General features: G+C 38.3%; 1 protein-coding gene across 3 annotated transcripts in view; it reads left to right on the forward strand.

The window, feature by feature from the left end:
• CEP44 (centrosomal protein 44) overlaps positions 1–21696 on the forward strand; it is a 40193-nt gene extending 18497 nt beyond the window's left edge. For all 3 annotated transcript variants that reach the window (XM_034772923.1, XM_034772925.1, XM_034772924.1), the window contains exons 4-11: positions 2391–2537; positions 4422–4532; positions 10191–10322; positions 10968–11177; positions 18060–18135; positions 20197–20324; positions 20587–20624; positions 21501–21696. In XM_034772923.1, coding sequence (XP_034628814.1) covers positions 2391–2537; positions 4422–4532; positions 10191–10322; positions 10968–11177; positions 18060–18135; positions 20197–20324; positions 20587–20624; positions 21501–21540 — 882 coding nt within the window. In that variant the 3' untranslated portion in view covers positions 21541–21696. The remainder of the gene's footprint in view (positions 1–2390; positions 2538–4421; positions 4533–10190; positions 10323–10967; positions 11178–18059; positions 18136–20196; positions 20325–20586; positions 20625–21500) is intronic.
• Positions 21697–21928: the final 232 nt, after the last annotated feature.

Raw genomic sequence — 21928 nt, forward strand, 5'->3', positions numbered from 1 at the left:
CACTAAACCAGTACACTTTTTACAATCTGGTTCTGACTAAGAGGTTATGAATTTTCCTTTTGAATACAGACCTTGCCACTGTTACCCACGTCTGTTACTGTAAGATTAGACTTTTGCAATAGACTGTACTTGGTGCTACACCTTAAAAGAGTTTGTAGGCTGAAGCTGGTGCAGAACTCAATAGTGGCTCAGTATTGAGCAGAACATCTTATTAGGAGCATGTGACACCAGTTCATTGCTATCTGTCTGGTCTCCAGTTAGTTTAAGGTGTTGGCTATGATCTCTAAAGTCCTAAATGGCCTGCAATCTGCATATCTGGGGGATCCCTTTTTTCCCAGTGGCATACTGCCACAGCTGCAGTCAGCTGTGGTGCACAAGTGGGATTCCAACTTATAAAAAGAGGGGGGGATTGTGGGAGAGACATTTTGTGTGGTTTCCAGGGCTCTGGAACTTGCTCCCTCACCTTGGTCCAAAATAGCTTGATTTGGGGTAATCCTATGGGCTTTCCTCTGGCTTTTGGAGTGTGTTGAGGATATACTCCTTGAATTATGAAGGGATGAAAAGGAGCTTTTTTTATAGGTGCCTGGCCGGGTCTTTTCTGATTGATGCTTAATGCTTCTGGTGTTACTAACTGAGGGTGTCTCTACACTGCAGCTGGGACCATGCTTCCTGGTGCAGGTAGACAGCAGGTTAGCACACTAAAAGTAGCAGTACTCGGGTGGCTAGCCCAAGCTGCTGCCCATGCTGCTGCCACACTGCTATTTTTAGGAGGCTTGCTTGAGCAGAGCTAGCACGTGTCTGTCTACCTGTGCTGAAAACATGCTTTCAGCTGCAGTGCAGATGTACCCTGAGAGCTAGGGTGTTAAGCCTGTAAATGCATCATCTTTTTATATTTTTATTCTTTTAAAATTGAAATAAAATCTGAACAATAGTTATTAATTTTTAACCTTGTCTGATATGGTTAGGTAATAAATATTTTAATGTAATTTGTTGCTAGCTGGTTGGTTCATGTGTGTTTCAATTTAATCTAAAGATTGTACACAAAAATCTTCCCATCAAGTTCATAATGTTCTGCTTTAATGAATATCCAAGATTTCTAACCTTTAGATCTTGATTCAAACTGAAGTAAATTATCAGCTGTTTTTACAAGGTTCCCCCCCTCCCCCATGGAATTGAATAGACTAATTTGTCAAGTTATTTCTTTGAAAGTTTCTTTATAGATAGTTCTGTAGTTTTAAACCATCCAAATTTTAAGTCATTACATTTTAAACATAAATATGAAAACTTACAGGGACTTCTGCTTGTTATATACAGGCTGCAGTATAGGTTTTTCACTGGTACAGCGTATGTAATTATCCTTAAATTACCTTATAAATATGTTGTATGCCTGGGTTAAAAGTAGGTGTGTGGTGCCATCTTAGTTAAGACACTTTACAAATGTGTAGGTTTTTTGTTTTTTTTTGTTTGCTTTTTTTGGGGGGGTGGAGGGGTTGGTGTTTTTTTGTTGTGAGGGGGAAATACTCAAATGTAGGTTTTTTGTTGGGTAGAGATGTGCTGCCCATTTTAACATTAAGTAAAAATATGGTTTCAATTCTCATTCCTGTAAGTGCCAGTTATTATTGAAATAAACATCATACTGGTATCAATAGATTAAGAATAAAAATATTTGACTTTTGTAGAGCGTTGTATTTAATCCAAAGAGATTCATATAAATACACCTTTTCTCAATTTTTTAAAAGTTTTTGTGAAATTCTGCTTTTTATTATAGCAATGCACTTCACTACATGTCACTACACTTTGTATCTATGATTCTGTATGTTTTCTAACTACAAGAGTATTTAAGCGCTATAATAGGTTTGTATGGGAGGTTGTGGAATCCCCATATTGGAGACTTTTTTTAAAACAGACTGGACAAACACCTGTCATGGATGGTCTAGGTTTAGTTGGTTCTGCCTCAGTGCAGGGGGCTGGATTTGGTGACCAATTGAAGTCTCTTCCAGCCCTTCACTTCTATGATTTTATGATTCTTTCTAGAACTGAAACAAACAAAACTGTTTTTACTGTGCATTCATATTTCTGGAACTCTCCAAAACTTTTTTCCAAACTTGCTTATTTGTTTAGACACGTATTAAGTTTGGTATTTGTATTTGCTTTTGTTTTTTAAAGGAGTGATTTGATTTAAGAGTGCCTGGTAGATTGGCATATGATGGGAGTTCCAGTTATGGGGGCAGTTTAGAATATATACAAAGACCAGCATGTGAAAAGATTCACTGGCAAAGCTAAGGGGGCAAAAGGGGCAATTGTGCAAAAATAAGAACAAAAATATAGTTTCTACAGAACAGATAATATACAGTAGTCTGGGAAACTAATAAAGTTTTACTCTCTTGCAGCTACTTCGAGATCAGTTTCAATACAAACCAGTTTTAACAAAACAACAGTTTCTCCAGTGTGGCTTTGCAGAAAGGAAAATACAGATTGTTTGTGACGTTATTAATGCTGTGATGAAAAAGCATAAGGAATTAAGTAATATGAATAAGGTACTTCAGATATGATTTACAGTATTTGAGAGAAAGATTAACTATATTTTGTATCATATTTCAGTTCAAATGTTGCTCTAACTAAAAAAAGAACTACAATAAGGATCACTGAAGTTAGAATAGGGGGATAAAAGCCCTAAATCAGAGTCCGTCCCCTTACAAATTCAGTATGTACTCTCCCAATATAGAGGATATATCAGATATTTAAGTGATTCTGCACTTGCTGCTAGCCAAAGGACCTAGACCAGGGGTTCTCAAACTTCATTGCACTGCGACCCCCTTCTGACAACAAAAATTATTATACGACTCCAGGAGGGGGGACTGAAGCCTGAGCCCGCTCAAGCCCCACTGCCCGGAGTGTGTGTGTGTGGGGGGACACACACATAGCCAAAGGGCTTCAGCCCTGGGTGGGGACGGTGGAGAGACTGTAACCTGAGCCCCACTGCCCAAGACTGAAGCCCTCAGGCTTTGGCTTCTGCACCACATGGTGGGTCTCGGGCTTCAGCCCTAGGAGATGGGGCTCCAGCAAGTCTAACGCCAGCCCTGGCAACCCCATTGAAATGGGGTCGCGACCCAGTTTCAGAACCACTGACGTAGACATACTAACATTTTGTAGTGAACAGACAAAATTTCAAGCAAAGATAAACAAATTCACGCCTATTAACAGTAAGTTTCATGTACTCTGTTACGCTTCTGGATGTAGTGAGGTTGCAAAATAGTTCATTGTACTCTGGAAGAATTTAAGGTAGATAGGAACAAAAATTGAACATCTGCTCATTTGGGGTTTTTTTATTTTATTTTATTTTATTTTATTTTTAATTTTCTGAAAAGTGTGACACCTAACAGTATAGTGTTCAGAAACAAACAAAACAAACTTTTAAGTCCAAGCATCTGCAACAAATTGTGTGTCTGTATATATTCTTACTACTTGTATGTGAGTTTTAGTTGGATTTCACAATACACAGTTTGGGTCTTATTTATATATAGATCTTAATATATATTGATTTAGTATTAGGGCAGGTAAGAAATCGAACACATCAGTTGATACTGGCTGTATGGGCAAGTTCCTTTCAGAAAAGAAATTTGAAACGTTTCTATCTCATACGAACTTGTAGGATGTAGATTGGGGTAGTCAAACCACAGCTCGCAGCTAAAGTGCAGCTCACGGAGCCCTCCGTGTCCCCCCCGCCTCATTCTCCGCCTACCAGACTGGGGTGGGGGGTGAGCTCGAGGCTTCTGCCCAAGGGGAAGGAAGGGTCTCAGGGCTTCAGCCTCACTGGAGGCACCTGCCACGGCTTGGGGCTGAAGCCCTGGCAGATGCCTTCCCCAGGGCAGAATTCCCTAGCCCTGCCGCAGAGCAGGAATTCTGCAGGGCTGACGCCCTGAACCCTGGCAGGCACGCCCAGCTCTCAAACTTCTGAAGATTATCGCATGTGGCTCAGAGGATCAGTAAGTTTGGCCACTCCTGGTATAGATAATCATTGCACGTAACACTAGTGTTTCTATTATATGCATTTTGTAACTTGTGACCCTTATTACTATAAGGATATATTTTCCTATAATTTTTTTAAAAAATTAAGTGTTAAATACCTTACAAATATTTTTGCTTTTATATCCATGACCAGGCTAGACCCAACCTCATATGTGCAAAATGTGGTTTGAGAATGTATGTATATTAGATTCACTTTCAAGTGTTTGTTTTAGAAACTATTAGCATTCTTAATTTCATATTTTTTCTATTTTTGGTTAATATTTTATAATGAAAAAATCCAACTCTGTTTCATATGTATGATGTACAATCGGATCATATAGTGATAATTTTTAACAGTTTATTTTAGGGGGGGAAATGACATTGCTAATGTGGATTTTTTGTTTATTTTGAAGGCTAAATCTCAAACAAGAAAAAAAAACAGGTCTTTAAAATCTGAGTCACAGGCAAATTGTGAGAAACTTCTTGCTGATTCTGTTATTTGCAGGACTGTGATTTCTCAGCAGGTATGAAACTAGAAAGAAAATTGTTTGCTTTTTTTATGTGTACAGTTTAAAGTTCTTTGACCCTGGTGATATTAACGAATCAAAGTAGGGCTGATCTGCAGTTGTTCAGCAAGCCAGTACCTTCCTAGAATGTAAGCTTCCATTTAAAATAAACAAAAACTTTAGTTGTGAAGATAAGTGTAAAAACAAGATGCAAACAGATGCAAAGACTGGCTCTGAGAAATGTGCTCTGCTTCAGTTCACACTGAAGTCTAATGATGGTATTTAAAGTATCGTTATAAATTTACTGTTTCATTGGTGACCAAATATGAAAGAAAGGAGAGGGACAAACATAATATGAAGACATGCATAATCTATTGATGATGGGTAGAATTTGGGCTATGAATGTAGTTTGAATTCTTTCCAATCTGACCGTAGGTAACGCCACAGCTCATAGAACTAATCTGTTATCAGAAATACTTTTTGATATTCTGCCAAAATCTGGAAATGCCTCTTCATAACACATTTCTCAGTATAATATGTTTGATCTACTAACCTCTGCTACTGTTATACTGTGAGGGAGGCAAAGAAGTTTTACTCTTATTGTTTGCCATAGAGGCAGCAAAGTTACACCCTGCAGAAATTTACAGAACTGTAATTGTTTAGGAAATCCAGACAGTCTCTACTCGGTGCATCACTTGCTGTTAAAATCTGTCCTCGTCACAAAGATTACCTGCTTCTGGCATGATTTACCACCTGACCCTACCCTTTTTATATGATAGAGTAGAACGGGGAACACATGGGACTCCTATGGACAGATTTTAACAGCTCCTTTGAAGAGAGGAATCTGTCAGCCACATTAAAATATGCGTTAATCAACCAGCATTGAAGAAACCATTGATTTGCAGAGTTCCGAGTATCAACCATTGACCATTGGTTACCTCCTTTTTTAAAGCATGCTAATTGAGAAGCTAGCAGAGAAGTCTCCAATTCTACCTTTCAGCTGCCAGTGTTCTAGATCCTTTTCATTCCGGCTTTGTATCAGTGCATGATACAGGAAAAGAGCTTATTGCTCTGCAGGAGTAGGTCTTCCATCATAGACAAGAGAAATAGATTCCTACTCATTTTGCTAAACTTCTTGTGACACTTGATACTATTGATCACCTAGTACACCTGTCCAGTCTGCAAGAGACTTCAGGGGAAAATGGAAATACTCTGAAATGGCTCAGATTCTTATTGTGCTGAAATCAGAAGGTCATCATGGACAGCTGTTCTTCCACTTCCAAAGCCATCACCTCTGGAGTCCCACAATGCACATGATTCTTCCCTTTATTATCCTGTTGCCAATAGGAAGCCATCAAGGGTATGTCTACACTGCAATTAGACACCTGCAGCTGACTGGGGCTTGGGCCAATGGGCTGTTTAATTGTGGTGTATACATTCGGGCTTGGGCTGCAGCCTGAGCTCTGGGACTCTCCCACCCCATAGGATTCTAGAGCCTGAGCTCCAGTCTGAGCCTGAACATCTACACTGCAACTAAACAGCCCCTTGGCCCAATCCCTGCAAGCCTGAGTTAGGTGGTACGGGCCAGCTGCGGGTTTTTAATTGCGGTGTAGACATACCCTGAGAGATTTCTTAAAACAGGCTGAAGTGCAGGTAGTGCATGAATGACACTGAGCTCTACATCTCCTTAAAGCTAAATATAAACAACACTGTCCTCTTGCTTCCTCATAGTTTTGATCCAAAGCCTAGTTGAAAATATCTGGGTAAAGATATATAGGGGGAAAATTGGGGTGATGTCATTGTAGGGCACCAAATCAGGAAGAGGAGGTGGATCAGGCATTTCTATCACAAATAACAAAAATATCCAAAATACAAGACGTGATAGTAATGGGGAACTTTGCCCAGACATCTGTTGGAAAAGTAATACAGCAAAATATTTAGGGATAACTAACTAACAAGAATTTTAGTGATAAGCTGGGGACGCATCGGTTGGAAGTAACGGAAGAGGAGAAGGACCTCGGAGTCCTAGTTGATTGCAGGATGACTGAGTCGGCAATGTGACGTGGCCGTGAAAAAAGCTAATGTGGTCTTGGGATGCATTAGGCGAGGTATTTCTAGTAGGAATAAGGAGGTCCTGGTTCCGTTATACAAGGCACTGGTGAGACCTCATTTGGAGTACTGTGTACAGTTCTGGTCTCCCATGTTTAAAAAGGATGAAATCAAACTGGAACGGGTACAGAGAAAGGCCACTAGGATGATCCGAGGAATGGAAAATCTGTCGTATGAAAGGAGACTCGAGGAGCTCGGTTTGTTTACCTTAACAAAAAGAAGGCTGAGGGGGGATATGATTGCTCTCTTTAAATATATCAGAGGGATAAATATCAGGGAGGGAGAGGAATTATTTCAGCTCAGTACTAATGTGGACATGAGAACGAATGGATATAAACTGGCCATCGGGAAGTTTAGGCTTGAAATTAGACGAAGGTTTCTAACCATCAGAGGGGTGAAGTTTTGGAACAGCCTTCCGAGGGAAACAGTGGGGGCGAAAGACCTCTCTGGCTTTAAGATCAAGCTTGATAAGTTTATGGAGGGGATGGTTTGATGGGATACAGTAATTTTAGTCATTAGCTCGATAACAATGGTCAATGATGGGATAGTAAAAGTTACTACAGAGAACTTTTCCAGAAGGTCTGGCTAGAGAATCTTGCCCGCAATGCTCGGGGATCAGCTGATCGCCATATTTGGGGTCGGGAAGGAATTTTCCTCCGGGGTAGATTGGCAGAGGCCCTGGAGGTTTTTCGCCTTCCTCCGCAGCATGGGGAAGGGGTCGCTTGCTGGAGGATTCTGAGCGACTAGAAGTCTTTAAATAATGATTTGGTAGTTCTACAGCTAAGTCAAGGGAGAGAATTCTTCCAGGAGTGGGTGGGTCAGGTTTTGTGGCCCGCATCATGCGGGAGGTCAGACTAGATGATCATAATGGTCCCTTCTGACCTTAGAGTCTATGAGTAAAACACAAAATTTCCAATATATTCTTGAAGTGTAGTGGGGACAAGTGGAATGCTGTGTAGTGGGGACAACTTTTTGTTTCAACAAGTGAAGGAAGTAAGTGGGGGCAGCCATTTTAGTCTTAATTTTGACCAACAGGGAGGAATTGGTTGCAAATCTGAAGGTGGAAGGCAGTTTGGGTGAAAGCGATCATGAAATGGTAAACTTCATAATTCAAAGGAAAGAAAGGAGTGAGAGCTGTGGACTTCAAAAAAGCAGACTTTTAACAAACTCAAATAACGGGTAGGTAAGATCCCATGGGAAAAATAGTCTAAGGAATAAGAGTTCCAGAGAGCTGGCAGTTTCTCAGAGAGATATTAAAGGCATATCTGCAAGCTATTCTGATGCAAAGGAAAGATAAGAATAGTAAGAGGCCAATGTGGCTTTTTCAGTAGCTCTTCAATGACCTGAAAATAAAAAAAGAATACTAGAAAAAGAGGAAACATGGATAATTGGCTAAGGAGGAGTACAAAAGAATAGCATAAGCATATAGGGACAAAATCAGAAAGCCCAAGGCACAAAGTGAGTTACACCTAAGTAATAAGAAGAGGTTCTATAAATTACATTGGAACCAAGAGAAAGCAAAGGAAAAAAGAGGTCCTCTACTTAGCGGGAAAGGAATGCTAATAATGGACAACATCAAGAAGACTGAGGAGTTTAATGCATATTTTGCATCAGTCTTCACCAAAGTTAATGATGACCAGATACTCAACACAATCAATAAGGGGGAAGGAACACAAGCCAAAATAGGGAAAGAACAAGTTTAAAAATGTTTACCCAAGTTAAATATAATCAAGTCGCCTAGGCTTGATGAAATTCATCCTATGAGACTATTTCAGCTAGTTCCTTAAATCTCTGAACCAATAGCAATTATCATTGAGAACTCATGAAGGAAGGGTGAGATTCCAGAAGACTAGAGAAGGGAAAACATAGTACCTCTCTTTAAAGGGGGAAACAAAGAGGACCTGGGAATTATAGACTGGTCAGGCTGACTTTGATACCTGGAAAGATACTGGAACAAATTATTAAACAATCACTTTGTAAGCACCTATTAGATAACAGGATTATAAGGAATAGCTAGCATGGATGTGTCAAGAACAAATTTTGCCAAACCAACCTAATTTCCTTTTTTAGCAGGATTACTGGCTTAGTGGTTAGGGAGGAAGCATTAGACATGATATATCTTAATTTTAGTAAGGCTTTTGACACAATCCCCTATGATATACTCATAAACAAATTTAGGGAAATGCTATCAGGTAGGTGCATAACTGGTTGAAAGACCTTCCTCAGAGTAGTTATCAATGGTTTGCTGTCAAACTGGGGGAGAATATCCAGTGGGGTCCACAGGAATCTTTTCATTAATGACTTGGATAATGGAGTGGAGAGTACACTTATAAGTTTGCAGATGACACCAGGCTGGGAGGGGTTGCAAGCAATTTGGAGGAATGGATTAGAATTCAAAACAACCTTGACAAATTGGAGAATTGGTCCAAAACAACGAGATGAAATTCAATAAAGACAAGTGTGAAGAAGAAATCAAATGCACAACCACAAAATGGGGAATAACTGGCTTGGTGCTAGTACTGCTGAAAAGATTCTTGGGGTAATGGTGGATCATAAATTGAATGTGCATCAACTGTGTGATGCAATTGCGAAAAAGTCTAATATTCTGGGGCATATTAACAAGTGTTGTACCTAAGGCATAGGAAGTAATGTTATATCAATAGAATAAAAACCAGCAGGATTTTATTAAGAGGGATAAGGCAAAGATGCCACATTTATTGTAAATATAATGATAACGCAAAAGATAAAAGTAAACAATGTTGTTTGACTACTTATTTCTATTACTACTTATTCCTTATACATGCATACACGCGCGTGCGCACACACACACACACACACATTCATTTACACAATCATTTATTTAAGTTTTATATAGGTGTTATAGTTACCAGCCTAGAAGTTGCTCATGCCAGGTATCTTGGTCATGAGAATGGAGCTGAGTCTGTGTCAGGTGCACCTGTGCTCCTGGAGGTTGGCAGCAGAACCAAAGACTCAAAATCCTCAGTCTTGAGTCCATTCTTATAGGAATTAATTCCTATGTTAGTCTATGGGAGCTGTTTTATTCTGCTGTTGCTGACTCGATCAGCAGATGGCACATTCCACATTGAAGTCAGAACATTCAGAGGAGTAGGGCTTACACCATGGAACTCTTGCAAGGGGTAGGAGACATTGCTGTGCTCAGAAAGAAATGTAATACTGATCTTTTGACTTGGCTTTCCCTCAGTAAGCCTACCTAGAAAAACTAAAAATAAACAAAAACACCTAATCAAGCTATTTTTCTAACAGGCTGCCAAGGAAAAGGAGAGATGTTTCTTACTTTTAAATATGTGGGAAGCATATTTGGGGTGATGGGCCATATGACTCTGAAACGATTATCAAGGATAACTCTGTTTTTGTTTTCACAGTTTAAAACTTTCATGGTCTGTCTTACAACTGGGTGAGATTAGATTGCTTGGGTGTATAGATAAAAGCAAAATAATTAAATGCAGAACATTGTACATTTAGTTGGCAAGAATGTTTTTGTTGTAATAAATCATACATGTGGATTATTGTTTTTTACATACAAAGAAACCTCAAGTGGAACGTCACCCAGATAGTGAAGTTAATGTGCATGGCTATAATACAGCCATTCCAGTAGAAGAAGATAGTGAAGAAGAATCCTGTGTAGCTGATGATGTTTTAGAAGTTGTGTGTGAACAAGTAAGAATTTGAATTTTAAAATGTAGAGTTTGGTATGATAGCCTAAGTGGCTACCAAATATCTTTTTTTAGTTTTTTCAAAATTAAACTTGATCTATAAGTATATAATAAATGTGTAAAGAACATTGGTAGTACAATTGAACAACTTATTAAGGAAAAAAAGGTTTTAACATGAGTAGCAGTTGAGACTTACTACATCTTATTTATTTTGAATAATGTCCAAATGTGCAATGTACTGTACAAGCACAAAAAAGAGGGTCCCTGCTCCATGGTCTCTTAAAAGATCATACCAGATGGTCAAAAAACAGAGGGTAAAAGGAGAAGAGGCACAACAAGCCTGTGGGAATAGTTATGTGGTGGTTTGTCTTGTCTTGATATTATTTCTATGTAAAGCACCCCCAGTTACCCCACAACTTCAGAGTCAGCTGGCAGGTATCTCTAATGTGCAAACTTTTTGCATAAAGCAGTTCACAGCAATTTCTGAAGGAAAAAGCATTCATAAATGTGACTCATCACAATGGTTGAAATGACCTAGTGGGGAAGAAAAAATGTTCTACACTTCTGCAGTGGAGTTTATCATGTCTGTTCAATTGTATTTATGCCTAAAATTAGAGAAAGTAAAATCTCTTATTGTTCTTATTTCCAGGCCACAGAAGATAATAGTCAAATTGAGCTGCTAAAGAGCCAGCTTGCTGATTGCCAAGAAAAACTTAATAAGCTAAATTGGATGGAAGATAAACTACATGTTTTAGAAGAGAGAGTGAAAGGGAAGGTTATTATAGATGAGAAGGACTGGAATAATCTCCTGAGCCGGGTCTTGCTTCTTGAAACAGAACTGTTATTGCAGTCAAAAAAGGTATATTTTACCATGAAGCTTCAATTTTATTGGGGAGGTTGAATGTGTAGCAAGGTGGATTGATTTTAAACCGGGGATTTTAATCTTATTTAGCATTTGTATGTTGTTTGCCTAAAGAGAGGATGATTCTTATTGGTTGGTATAACCATCAAAATATGTTGTTTTGCAACTAAATATGTAGAACCTTAGAGTTACGAACCTCAGAGTTACGAACTGACCAGTCAACCACACAGCTCATTTGGAACCAGAAGTACACAATCAGGCAGCACACATCCCCTCACCCCCCCCCCCCCCCCCAAAAAACAAGTACAGAACTGTGCAAGACAAAAAAAAAAAAAAAAAAGGGAGGGTGCCTTATCTTTTCAATTTAAAAAAAAAAATTGAAAAGGTAAGGAAACTGTTTCTGTGCTTGTTTTATTTAAATTAAGATGGTTAAAAGCAGCATTTTTATTCTCCATAGTAAGGTTTCAAAGCTGTATTAAGTCAATATTCAGTTATAAACTTTTGAAAGAACAACCATAATGTTTTGTTCAGAGTTGTGAACATTTCTTGAGGGGTTCGTAACTCTGAGGTTCTACTGTGTAGCCTTTACATGAAATCTAGTACTACTTTTGCTAAATAGGGAGATACACTATATCTATGCACATTTAAACAATTATAAAACGTGACATACATTTATTCAAATTCTTAATTTTTACTACTTTGTTAGAAAATGGTGAATGAGGCAATTCTTTTCTACTAGATTAATTTTTTTACTTGTGATTTGTATCAAGATACATTTAGATGAAAATTAGAATGCAGTCAAAATACGCTAAAACAGCATTCAAAATTTGTTTGCTAGTTAAATACTTAAGAAAAAATAAGTTTTTTTTTTTTTTCTTTTTTTATTAATCAAAACCTGTCTTGCATTTAAAACTGAATTGTGAAACAAAGGACGTATTATCTGTAGTTAGTGAATTGAAGTGATTGTTTCATAGACTTGTAGAGTACATCTATACTGTAATAAAAGACTCACGCCATGGCTGCAGGGTCAGGTCAGTTTACAGTAACTCTTCACTTAAAGTCGTCCCGGTTAATGTTGTTTCATTGTTACGTTGTTGATCAATTAGGAAACATGCTTGTTTAAAGTTGTGCAGTGCTCCCTTCTAACATTGTTTGGCAGCCGCCTGCTTTGACCACTGCTTGCAGGAAGAGCAGCCCAGTGGAGCTAGCAGGTGGGTGGTTGAAACCAGGGTAGACTGACAGCCCCCCATCAGCTCTCCCTATCAGCTCCCCGCTCCCCTAAGTTCCCTGTGCAGCAGCTGCCCAACAGGCTAGCAATTGCAGCTGTCCCTCCCTCCACTGCCATGTGCTGCTCCTGCCCTCTGCCTTAGAGCTGCTCCCCAAGACTCCTGCTTGCTTGGAGGGGGGGAGGAGAAAAAGGGGGGATAATGTCAGGATGTTCCCCTCCCCCTGCTCCTGTACCCCTCTTACCCCATCTTCCATAGAGCAGGGGGGACACACGACAGAGGGAGCTTCCAGGCAGTAACAGCTGCAGCTGCGGTCTGGTTTCAGCTTGCTGATCTAATTAACAAGGCAGTGTACTTCTGACCCCACTCTTCATAATTAAAGGGGAAATGCGCATCTCTCTCTCAGGGTGTGTGTCTCTGTCTCTGTCTGCCCTCCCTCCTTTCCTACTGCCTTGTACAATAGAGTATGAGAGTTAACCCTTGAGGGCTCAGCCAATTCCTAGTTCATCATTTAGCAGTAAGGCATTCCCTGGAAATATCCCACCTTTTGACTCCTTCACCTCAACCAAGCTTCACAATCATCACCACTGTGTACAGTATAAATTGTTTAAAATTTATACTGTGTGTGTGTGTGTGTGTGTGTGTGTGTGTGTGTGTGTGTGTGTGTGTGTATGTATACACAGTCTTTTTTGTCTGGTGAAAAAAATTTCCCTGGAACCTAACCCCCTGATTTACATTAATTCTTATGGGGAAATTGGATTTGCATAACATTGTTTTGCTTAAAGTTGCATTTTTCAGGAACATAACTACATTAAGTGAGGAGTTACTGTACTTGGGCTTGCCGGACTTAGGTTACAGGCCTGTAGAATTGCTGCATAGATGTCCGGGCTCAAGCTGGAGGCTGGGTGCTGGGGTAAGGATCCTACCACTCGGCCCCCAGCCTGACCCCCAATGTCTATGCAGCAGTTTTACAGTCCCGTAGTCTGAGCCCCGTGAGCTTGAGCCAGCTGACCTGGCCCAGCCGTAGGTGTTTAATTGCTGCATAAACACATCCGTAGATTCTGGTCACTATGTCCTTCAAGATTTTAGAGCTAGTAGATCTCCGCCTCACACCTTGTTTTTATTCGTACATTGGAAGAGAAAAGCAAAGGGTTTCCTCTTCTTCAACTTACTTCTAATGACCTAATGATTTAAACTGAAATTGTTGAATAAATTGAAATGGAAAAAGTGTTCTTTCTGTACTTACAGAAGAGATTACTGCTGTCAAATGCTAGGTTAGCATTTCAGCAAATTATATGGTTCCAGGTGACTTGCACTACTTCAGTGGCTTGACTTTCTTCACAGCTTCAGAAGCAAATGTGCTGCTTAAATACTACCTTTTCATTTAATTTAAATGATTTTAATAGATTTTTAGTAAGGTTAAGCCTGATGTAGGTTTTCATAATTTCAAATTTCATTGTCAATAGTTTTATTTTTAAAAAGAAAAAATTATTTAATTTAAATTTTAAAATATTTTTGATTTAAAAAAAACCACAAACATTTTCTCTACCCTGATCTGTACTAATATTTAGCCATTAGAATATCTACTATTTGTAAGGTAATGTGTGACCATGATCACGTGACAAAATTTTAAACAAGACAGAAATCTCAATTTCCTCATGAGCCCACAATTCCTCCTCTCTCCCAATTGTGCTCTCTCCTCCTTTCAGGGCCCCCTGTTTCCCTCTCATCCAAAAAAAAAGTTAGTGATTTGTTACTGAAAAGTGTACAACTATTCCTTCAGGACTTGTGGAGCAGCACTGTGCATTGTAATGGAGTTTCCCAGAAGGAGCCTGCAGACCCTGAGGGAACTACAGAAATAGCTCTGCAGTTTATCAGTGATAGCCACTGTGTTAGTATGTGGTACTAATACATTTACTGAAGGAATGTAATTACTGTTTGAGTGGTTGAATTTTTTCATAACAATAGCAGCCTGCTTAGTGGCACATGATTTTTCTCTTACTCTAACTGTCTCATCCTACCTTGTTGGATTTTCTTCCTGGAACTGTAATAATTTATATGAGACCACCAAAGTACCACTTATGAATCTGATTACTGTTTAATTTCCCAAGGCAAGGTATATCATATTTTGAAAATAGAGAATCTTTTTACAAGAGCTTCTTGAAAAGGTTAGACTTTCGTTCTGTTTAGCATTATCTGGTTTTCACACTAGACATCTTCATATCTTCAGGCAAACCATCTAGAAACGAGATGCAAAATTAAGAATGAGAATTCAGCAGATGGTTTGCTCAGTACTGGGTAAACTTACTTCATTCATTGGGCAAGTTTCTCATTGATCATCATCTTATTGATTTCTGATTTAGTGGTTGGCATTTCTCCAATTCTTTCACTCCTTGTTGGTGACATTAGGTAAACTTTCTAAATGCACATGAGATTTAGTGACATCACTATGCTCGGTATGTTTAACATGCCACAGAAAATCAGCATTTTTCCTCAGAGTAGTGTATCTTTTTTTTAACTTTAAAAGCTTTTGAGAGGTAGAGGTGTAGGGGTGTGTGTGTGTGTGTGTGTGTGTGTGTGTGTATAATATAATATAAAAAATATTGAAAAAATTTATATATATCTAATGCTAGTGTTCACAGCACAGTATATTTATGAGTATGTGTTCAGGATCTTCCTGTAATGCTGTAAATTACAATCCTCAGAATACTTCAGTTATTGTGAAAAGCTTCCAAAAGTTGGAAATCTTTGCAAAAAATACTTGACTGATGCTGCAGTTTCTTGCAGAAATGTTAGAATGTTCAGTCACATCATTTTTTTTGGTTGTAGAAAGTTGTAGACATCGTTTGTGTTATAAACATTATAATATGGTTCTCATTCTACATTTATTGAAAATGCATTGTTCATCTAAAAGAGGGTTTTTTTTGGGGGGGGGGATAAATGAGGAAAGCTGCCATCTCTCTATGGTATTTCAAGATGCTCACTTAATAAATTTTTAAAGAAAATTCAGTGGCTCAAAGGATGAATATGGAGCTTTTCAATTCTAGATCATGTTTGAATTTGTCTCAGGTCAGTAATGACTGAAATGTGATACCATCTGATGTCTATTAATCAGTCATTGTGGATGAATTTGGTCTTATTTCTCAGTGTATGTCCAAATCACACAATCATTGTTAACAGTTTGTTACCCTTGCTAGTGCTCTCAGGAAGCCAAGGATTGGATGAGCATAAAGAGAATTGCCCTCTCTTTCACAGGTCACTTGTTGAGGCACATTGTGGTGGAGACAGTGTGGAGAAGCTTGCCCCTGCTCTCAACTACCCCAGCTCTACCTGTTCTGTGGCTTGATAAATGCCTTCTAATCTGGAACTTTTCAATACCACTAAATCCAATTAAAACAATAGATAAATATAAATAAATATTCATTATTTTGCACAGTACTGTGGATTAGACTAGCCTGTTATTTATCTGCCACTTAAATATTTTAACAGTAGTACCATTTTTTTAAAACATCTAACCGGATTGTGTTTCTTTTTAGTCTAGACTATTGTTGTAAGAGCGGAGTATACAAAAACAAGTTTGATTTAGGTTGTGTGCACCATGGTTGCCTATTTTTCAGCATAGAAGAAGCTGGTTCTTGCAACCTTCTTTTGAGAAGCTCTGAAATCTCAAAATAATATGTACATTCTAAGACCAGGCCCACACCACTGTCAAAGCAGCAGCGACACACATTGCACTGAGGATACCTGGAGCTCTCAAGGCAGCTGCAGTGGAAGGGGTTGGGGAGAGGAAGCCAATCCAAACTTCTCCCAACTCTGAGGGCAGTAATTACTGTTTTCCTGTCCCCAAATGCCTGGGGAGGAGGTAGGAAAGAGAGCTGAGGGCTATGCCCTTGGGACACTCACCCCCGCCCCCCTCAGTGTAATAGCCTTCTGCTGTTACTTAATGTAGTTAGTCCAGTAGCTCAAGTGGTAGATTTGTGTTATAGTGCTGAATGTCAGAGTTCAAACCTTGCTGATCACTCACAATGGTGGAGGGCATGGTTTATTTTTGTTGTTTGGGTTTTTTTTATACTTTTCCTTTAAATCAAACTAGGAAATTACATACAAAAATCTATGTTAAAAGTTGGCACTGCAACCTTAATTCTGCCCCTTGTACCTTCACTTTATGATACCAGCCTTCAATTACATGATCATATGCTATTTTTCTACAGGACCCCTACATCATTTAGCATACACGATGGATGCTAGCAGGCAGAATTAAGGTTGCATTGACAGCAGTAAATCTGGCACTTGCTAACTTTTGAGTTATTGACATGTAACCAAAATAATGTTGTTTAATGTAAGTTTTTGTATTAGAATATATGTGGCTCTGAGACTGTACATTGTACATGTGCACTCACCCTACTCCATAAATTCATATGGTGCATTATTGAAATGAAAACAGTTCTAGTCCCAGAGGGGTTTCACAAGGGTGGGGGCAGGGCCGGTGCAACCATTTAGGCAACCTAGGCGGTCACCTACGGCACTAGGATTTGGGGGGCGCCATTTTCTTCGGCAGCGACCGCGGTGGCCGGATCTTCGGCCGCCCTGGTCACCGCCAGCATTTAGGCGGAGGGAGCTGGGGCAGTGGAGTGCGGGGAGGGCCACCTGCAGCAAGGGGGTGAGGGCGGCACGCAGGGGAACTCCCCGCCTCAGCTCACCCCTGCCCCGCCTCCTCCCAGGCTTGCAGTGCCTAACCTGATTGCCTCAGGGTGGGGGGTGGGGAGCTGCCGCGGGGGGGGCGGGGGCACCTCAGGGCGGATGGGGGGAGCAAGGTAGAAGTTTTGCCTAGGGCGCGAAACATCCTTCCACCGGCCCTGGGTGGGGGCATCCATCTGCATAGATTAACTTGCAGGATCCGGGCCTAAATTAGACAAACATAAGTTCATGTTTCTGAAAGGAAAAACAGTAACTCTCGATGGTCAAGGCAAAACCCTAAAACTAACTTTTATTTTCTTAGCAAATTAATCCAGAAGAAGAAAATGGTCACATTATAACAGAGAAAGCAGATATAGCATTAATATTGACAATGTATAAAACATTTTTGGTTTTTTTTTTCACCATTTGTATCATGAGCCAAGTGGGTATTTTAGCCAAAATTTTCAAACTTGATTATCTAAAATTAGACAACCAAATCCAGCAATAGACCTCAAATCAGCAGCCTCAGAGTCAGAGGAGAAGAGCACTTGCAGCCGCCGGTAGTCAGTCATTCAGAGCTGTTGGTGTACAGTGTGTTTTAATAAACACCACTCAGCCTGATCAAACAATCACACCTGGATTGTTAGGCATTCCACTATGAAACTTTTGGGGTCAGTTTTTACAGCAAAGTTGGTATTTCAAAAGACGAAATGCTTTAATGAATTGACCATTTTTTCTTATGATATAAATGGGTATACTAATATAAAGGGTCAAATTTTGCATGCTTTACTCATAGGAGTAGTCACATAAAGCTACTTCCATAATGCTAGAAAAATGTGGTCAGTACCGTACATATATATATACATATATTCACCCATTTGATTATAATTCTCAGTACACAGATGACATTTAAATAAGACTCATGGCTAAGTTATAGAATTTTTTTTGTAAATGGCAAAAACAATTATTGTTTCAGGGTGACTTATCTACAGAATTTAACAATATGAGTGAAGACCATACCTCTAGTAGGAATATGACTCCAGTTTCTCCTGGTGAGTGTTTGCAATGCTCTTTACTGAAAAGGTTTTCTTTTAAGCATGCTAGCCTTGCATAAAATTGTGTCACAGTTAGGATTTTAAGTTGTTTAAATAGACACTGTCAACTTTAAAACAAACAAAACTAACTACATTTCAAGTTTAGCTGTTTCAAGTACAAGCCAGCCCCTGAAATCACCCTGTTAGTTTTGGGACTTTTATGTACATTTCCTATTTTATAGAATGTGTTGTGTTTTCTCCCCTCTCCTGTGTTGCTGTGTCTATTCTCACAAAGATAATTAATTATTAGAGAAACATATTTCTTTATTTTTGTTTATAGTAAGCTCAAAAAAAGGCCTGAGGCACAAATGTGATTTTTTTTTTTAGTTGATATTCAAAGACAGATTATCCTTTTTTTTCCCCTTTAACAAACTGTAAAATACTAGTAAAAGTAGTGGATAGTGGCCAAGTAAATTTCTGAAGGTGTACACAGCAAGCTTTTGAAGCTAACTATTTCCTAAGTACAAAGGGACCCAGGAGAAAATCACACTAAGTATCTTGTCAGGTAAATAACCCCCTCTGGACAGCCCCATCTCTGAGGCCAGGAAAGTAGAGGTACAGATGTGGAAAACTGAATCAAATTTTTCACTCACTCTTCCTTAGACTTCATCCATATTGCCTCTCTCTTCTTCCTCAAACTGTGGCTTGACTTGCCACTCCCCCAAGTCTGATCCATCCTTAGTTTCCTAATTCTCCCATTTGATTTTCTCTGGTAATATACACTTAAAGCACTGAGATGTGCCTACAACCTTAACTTCCCCTTACAGTGTTCTGTGCAGGAATATATATTACCCAGCATGTTTATGGTACTGTCTGTAGTTTAAAATCTTTCTCAAGTAAAAATCTTATTCTTAATGTGTCATAGACTTACTTAATTAACATAATTTTTGTAGACAGCAGAGTAAAGATAAGATTCTCTCTGACTGTGATGCCTCGTAAGTGAAGTGACAAACTAAATCTTATACATCCTTTACCTCTGTAGTATTTTTCTAGATTGTCCTACATATCAAGCTTGCTCTAACACCCACAATTGTTTTGTCAAAATACCGTACATAAATTTGTGATAGTGGGCTATATAAGTTTTGAATTGATTTATCTTATCACATGATATAGATCAGCTGCCATCTGGAGGTTTTGAGATCCATTGCTAAATAGTGCGGTTTACAATATTATTTTCTGAATGCAGACTCAGGACTTGTAACCTGGATCCATAGACTGTAGCTTTAATTAAAAAAACAAAGCCAAAAAACCAAACCCTACATTTTTTTAAATGGGAATTTTTGCTTTCCTCAGGAATACAGGTTTTTAAAATCGTTATTTTTTTTTAAAATGCTAGGATAGCATCAAGCTATTCCTGATACAAAGGGTAGGGATTTTCTAATGCGTTTGATATGTTGGCCTAGCTCTGCTCCTATTGAAACTGGCACTTACTGTTATACAAATGTTTAAACCCTGATTCTGTTGAAGGAATACTAGCCCTAGATTATTGGAAACTGACTACATTTTTGTTTGTATTTCAGCTGTTTATACTGTAAATCACTTACTGAATTAAAAACATATTTGGAAAAGCTTTTCATGTTATAGTAAAATATGTTTACAAAGATAATTACTATATTGCTTAAACTTTTTTTTTAAAGTTTAAAAGATCCCACAGCTGTATAAGAAAAGTGGTTTATAGTAAGAAAACAAATGTGAGCTGTCTGAAATTATTGAACGTTTTGCCCAGTAATTGTACTTGCCTAAGTGTTTCAATTGACTGTAATCATGACAAATGCAACATTCCTGGATAATCTTTGTTGTAATTTCTTTTTTGTCTGCATCATACTGAGCATACTCTGTTCATGTTATTTTAAAAGAATATGAGAAACCCATCTTGGACCTTTACCAGTAGCCTTTTTCTTTCTAAACAATGCATTCTCTTCTGTTATTACATACTGTAAATCAAACTGTACGATAGCTGACCCTGCTGCAAGAGAGCAAAAAGGCAAAGGTGACCTAAAAATGAATATTTCTCCACAGATATTGAGAGGAAGGAGGAGATGCCAGAGTCTCTTCATCAGTCGTCTGGATACAGTTCACTATTATCCACAGACCCATCTCCTAAAGCCGTAACCATTAATTATCATGGTTTGACAGAGATTTCAAAGGTAAGTAAAACTGGCAAATGCTTAGTTGATTTCCTTTCTAAGGTCAAGAGAACAAGTAAGCATTAGTTTTAGTTGTATATACTACTGGCAAAAAACAGCAAAACTATGCAAAACTTCATCTAGGTCTGTCTCATAAAAATCCTTTTGATATGTAAACAGTGCTTAAAGTCATTTTTTTGCATGAATTCTCCAGGTTAAAAGTCCATTTCTGAAGATTGTTGGCTTTGAAGGATTGCCTAAATATGTTGCTTTTAAATTGCAGGAGACAACAAGACAAAGAATGGAAAGGATAAGTAAAATGTAAGTAATAGAAAAGGGCAGCAGGAATTCATTTCCCAGTAGGGAATTGTACTGGACTAAGACATATATAGAATGTGCATATGTGTTTCAAACCTCAAAGGTCTCTACATCAGGTGTGGCATTTCCTTATGACTCCACTGGATAATAAATCCACTTACAGTTCTGTGTTTGTGGGATGAGTCACTGTTTTGGTTTGTAACAAGCAATATAATGCATTCTTAATGGTATTAACTAGAGATTAAAGAGTGTTTAGAATTTGGTTGACAACTAATAGGAGTATTATCTGTCTTCTGATAAGAGTTTACTGGAACTACATAAAACTTGTGTTCAAACTTTGAGGTGAAATTTTAAATGAAAAGAGCTAGACCAGTTTCAGACCAGGCATCACATAAAGATACCCAAAATAATAAGCAGTATCTACTGCTGGTTCTAAGATTTGTAATGAAAATTTACAGGTAGAAATAACTTTTATTACACTTGCTGAAGTAAAATGAAATGCATCATCATAGTGCAACTTCTATTCAACAAGATTTCTGTATCATATAAATGAGTTACTTCAGGAAGCTGAAGTCATTAATCTTGTCTGCCACTTTGCAAAAACCTAAGCTCTCTAATGGTGACAGCCTTTTTAAGGCTAATTTGTGATATACAAAGTGTCAATTATCTCCTCCATTAACTTTATTTTTGTGAGTTTTGTTCCTTCTCTATGTATATTTTTTAAATCTCTCTCTCAAATACAGCAAATCTAATAGCCTGACCAGTGTAAAAACAAACAAACAAAAAGTCAGGAATGCTGCTTTGTTACTTTAGCTTCATTCATTAGTAGTAAATGTTTGTTTTAGTCTTTGTTTTAACCAATTTTAAAAATATTTTTAGGATTGAAGAAACTTCAGAATTGCTGAAAAATTCAAAGTAACACATCGTAGACAATTTTCTGTCTAGACTTCTGGATCTCAAAACTATTATGTAAATTTGTACAATTTTAAAGTTATTTTGAATATATTAGTTTTAAGGACTATAATTGTTTTAAAATTGTTTTTATTTTTACTTGAAGAATAAATGTTTTCTAATACCTTTTGTGTCATGATTACATTAATTTTAACCTTTTGCTATAGAAAATTGCATGAGTTGAAGTCATTACAGCGGTGTATTTTTGTGTTGACATTTGTTGGCAGCGTGCTAAGTAATATGTTTTTTAAAGTGCAGGCTTGAGGACCATGGTTTACATCCTGTTGGAAACACTCCAGCTGGGACTTGCATATTGCACCCAAGAGACTTTCTTACATACCATCTTGCCATCTGTA

The sequence above is a fragment of the Trachemys scripta genome, chromosome 5 (assembly GCF_013100865.1).
Source record: "Trachemys scripta elegans isolate TJP31775 chromosome 5, CAS_Tse_1.0, whole genome shotgun sequence".
Lineage (NCBI taxonomy): Eukaryota > Metazoa > Chordata > Testudines > Emydidae > Trachemys > Trachemys scripta.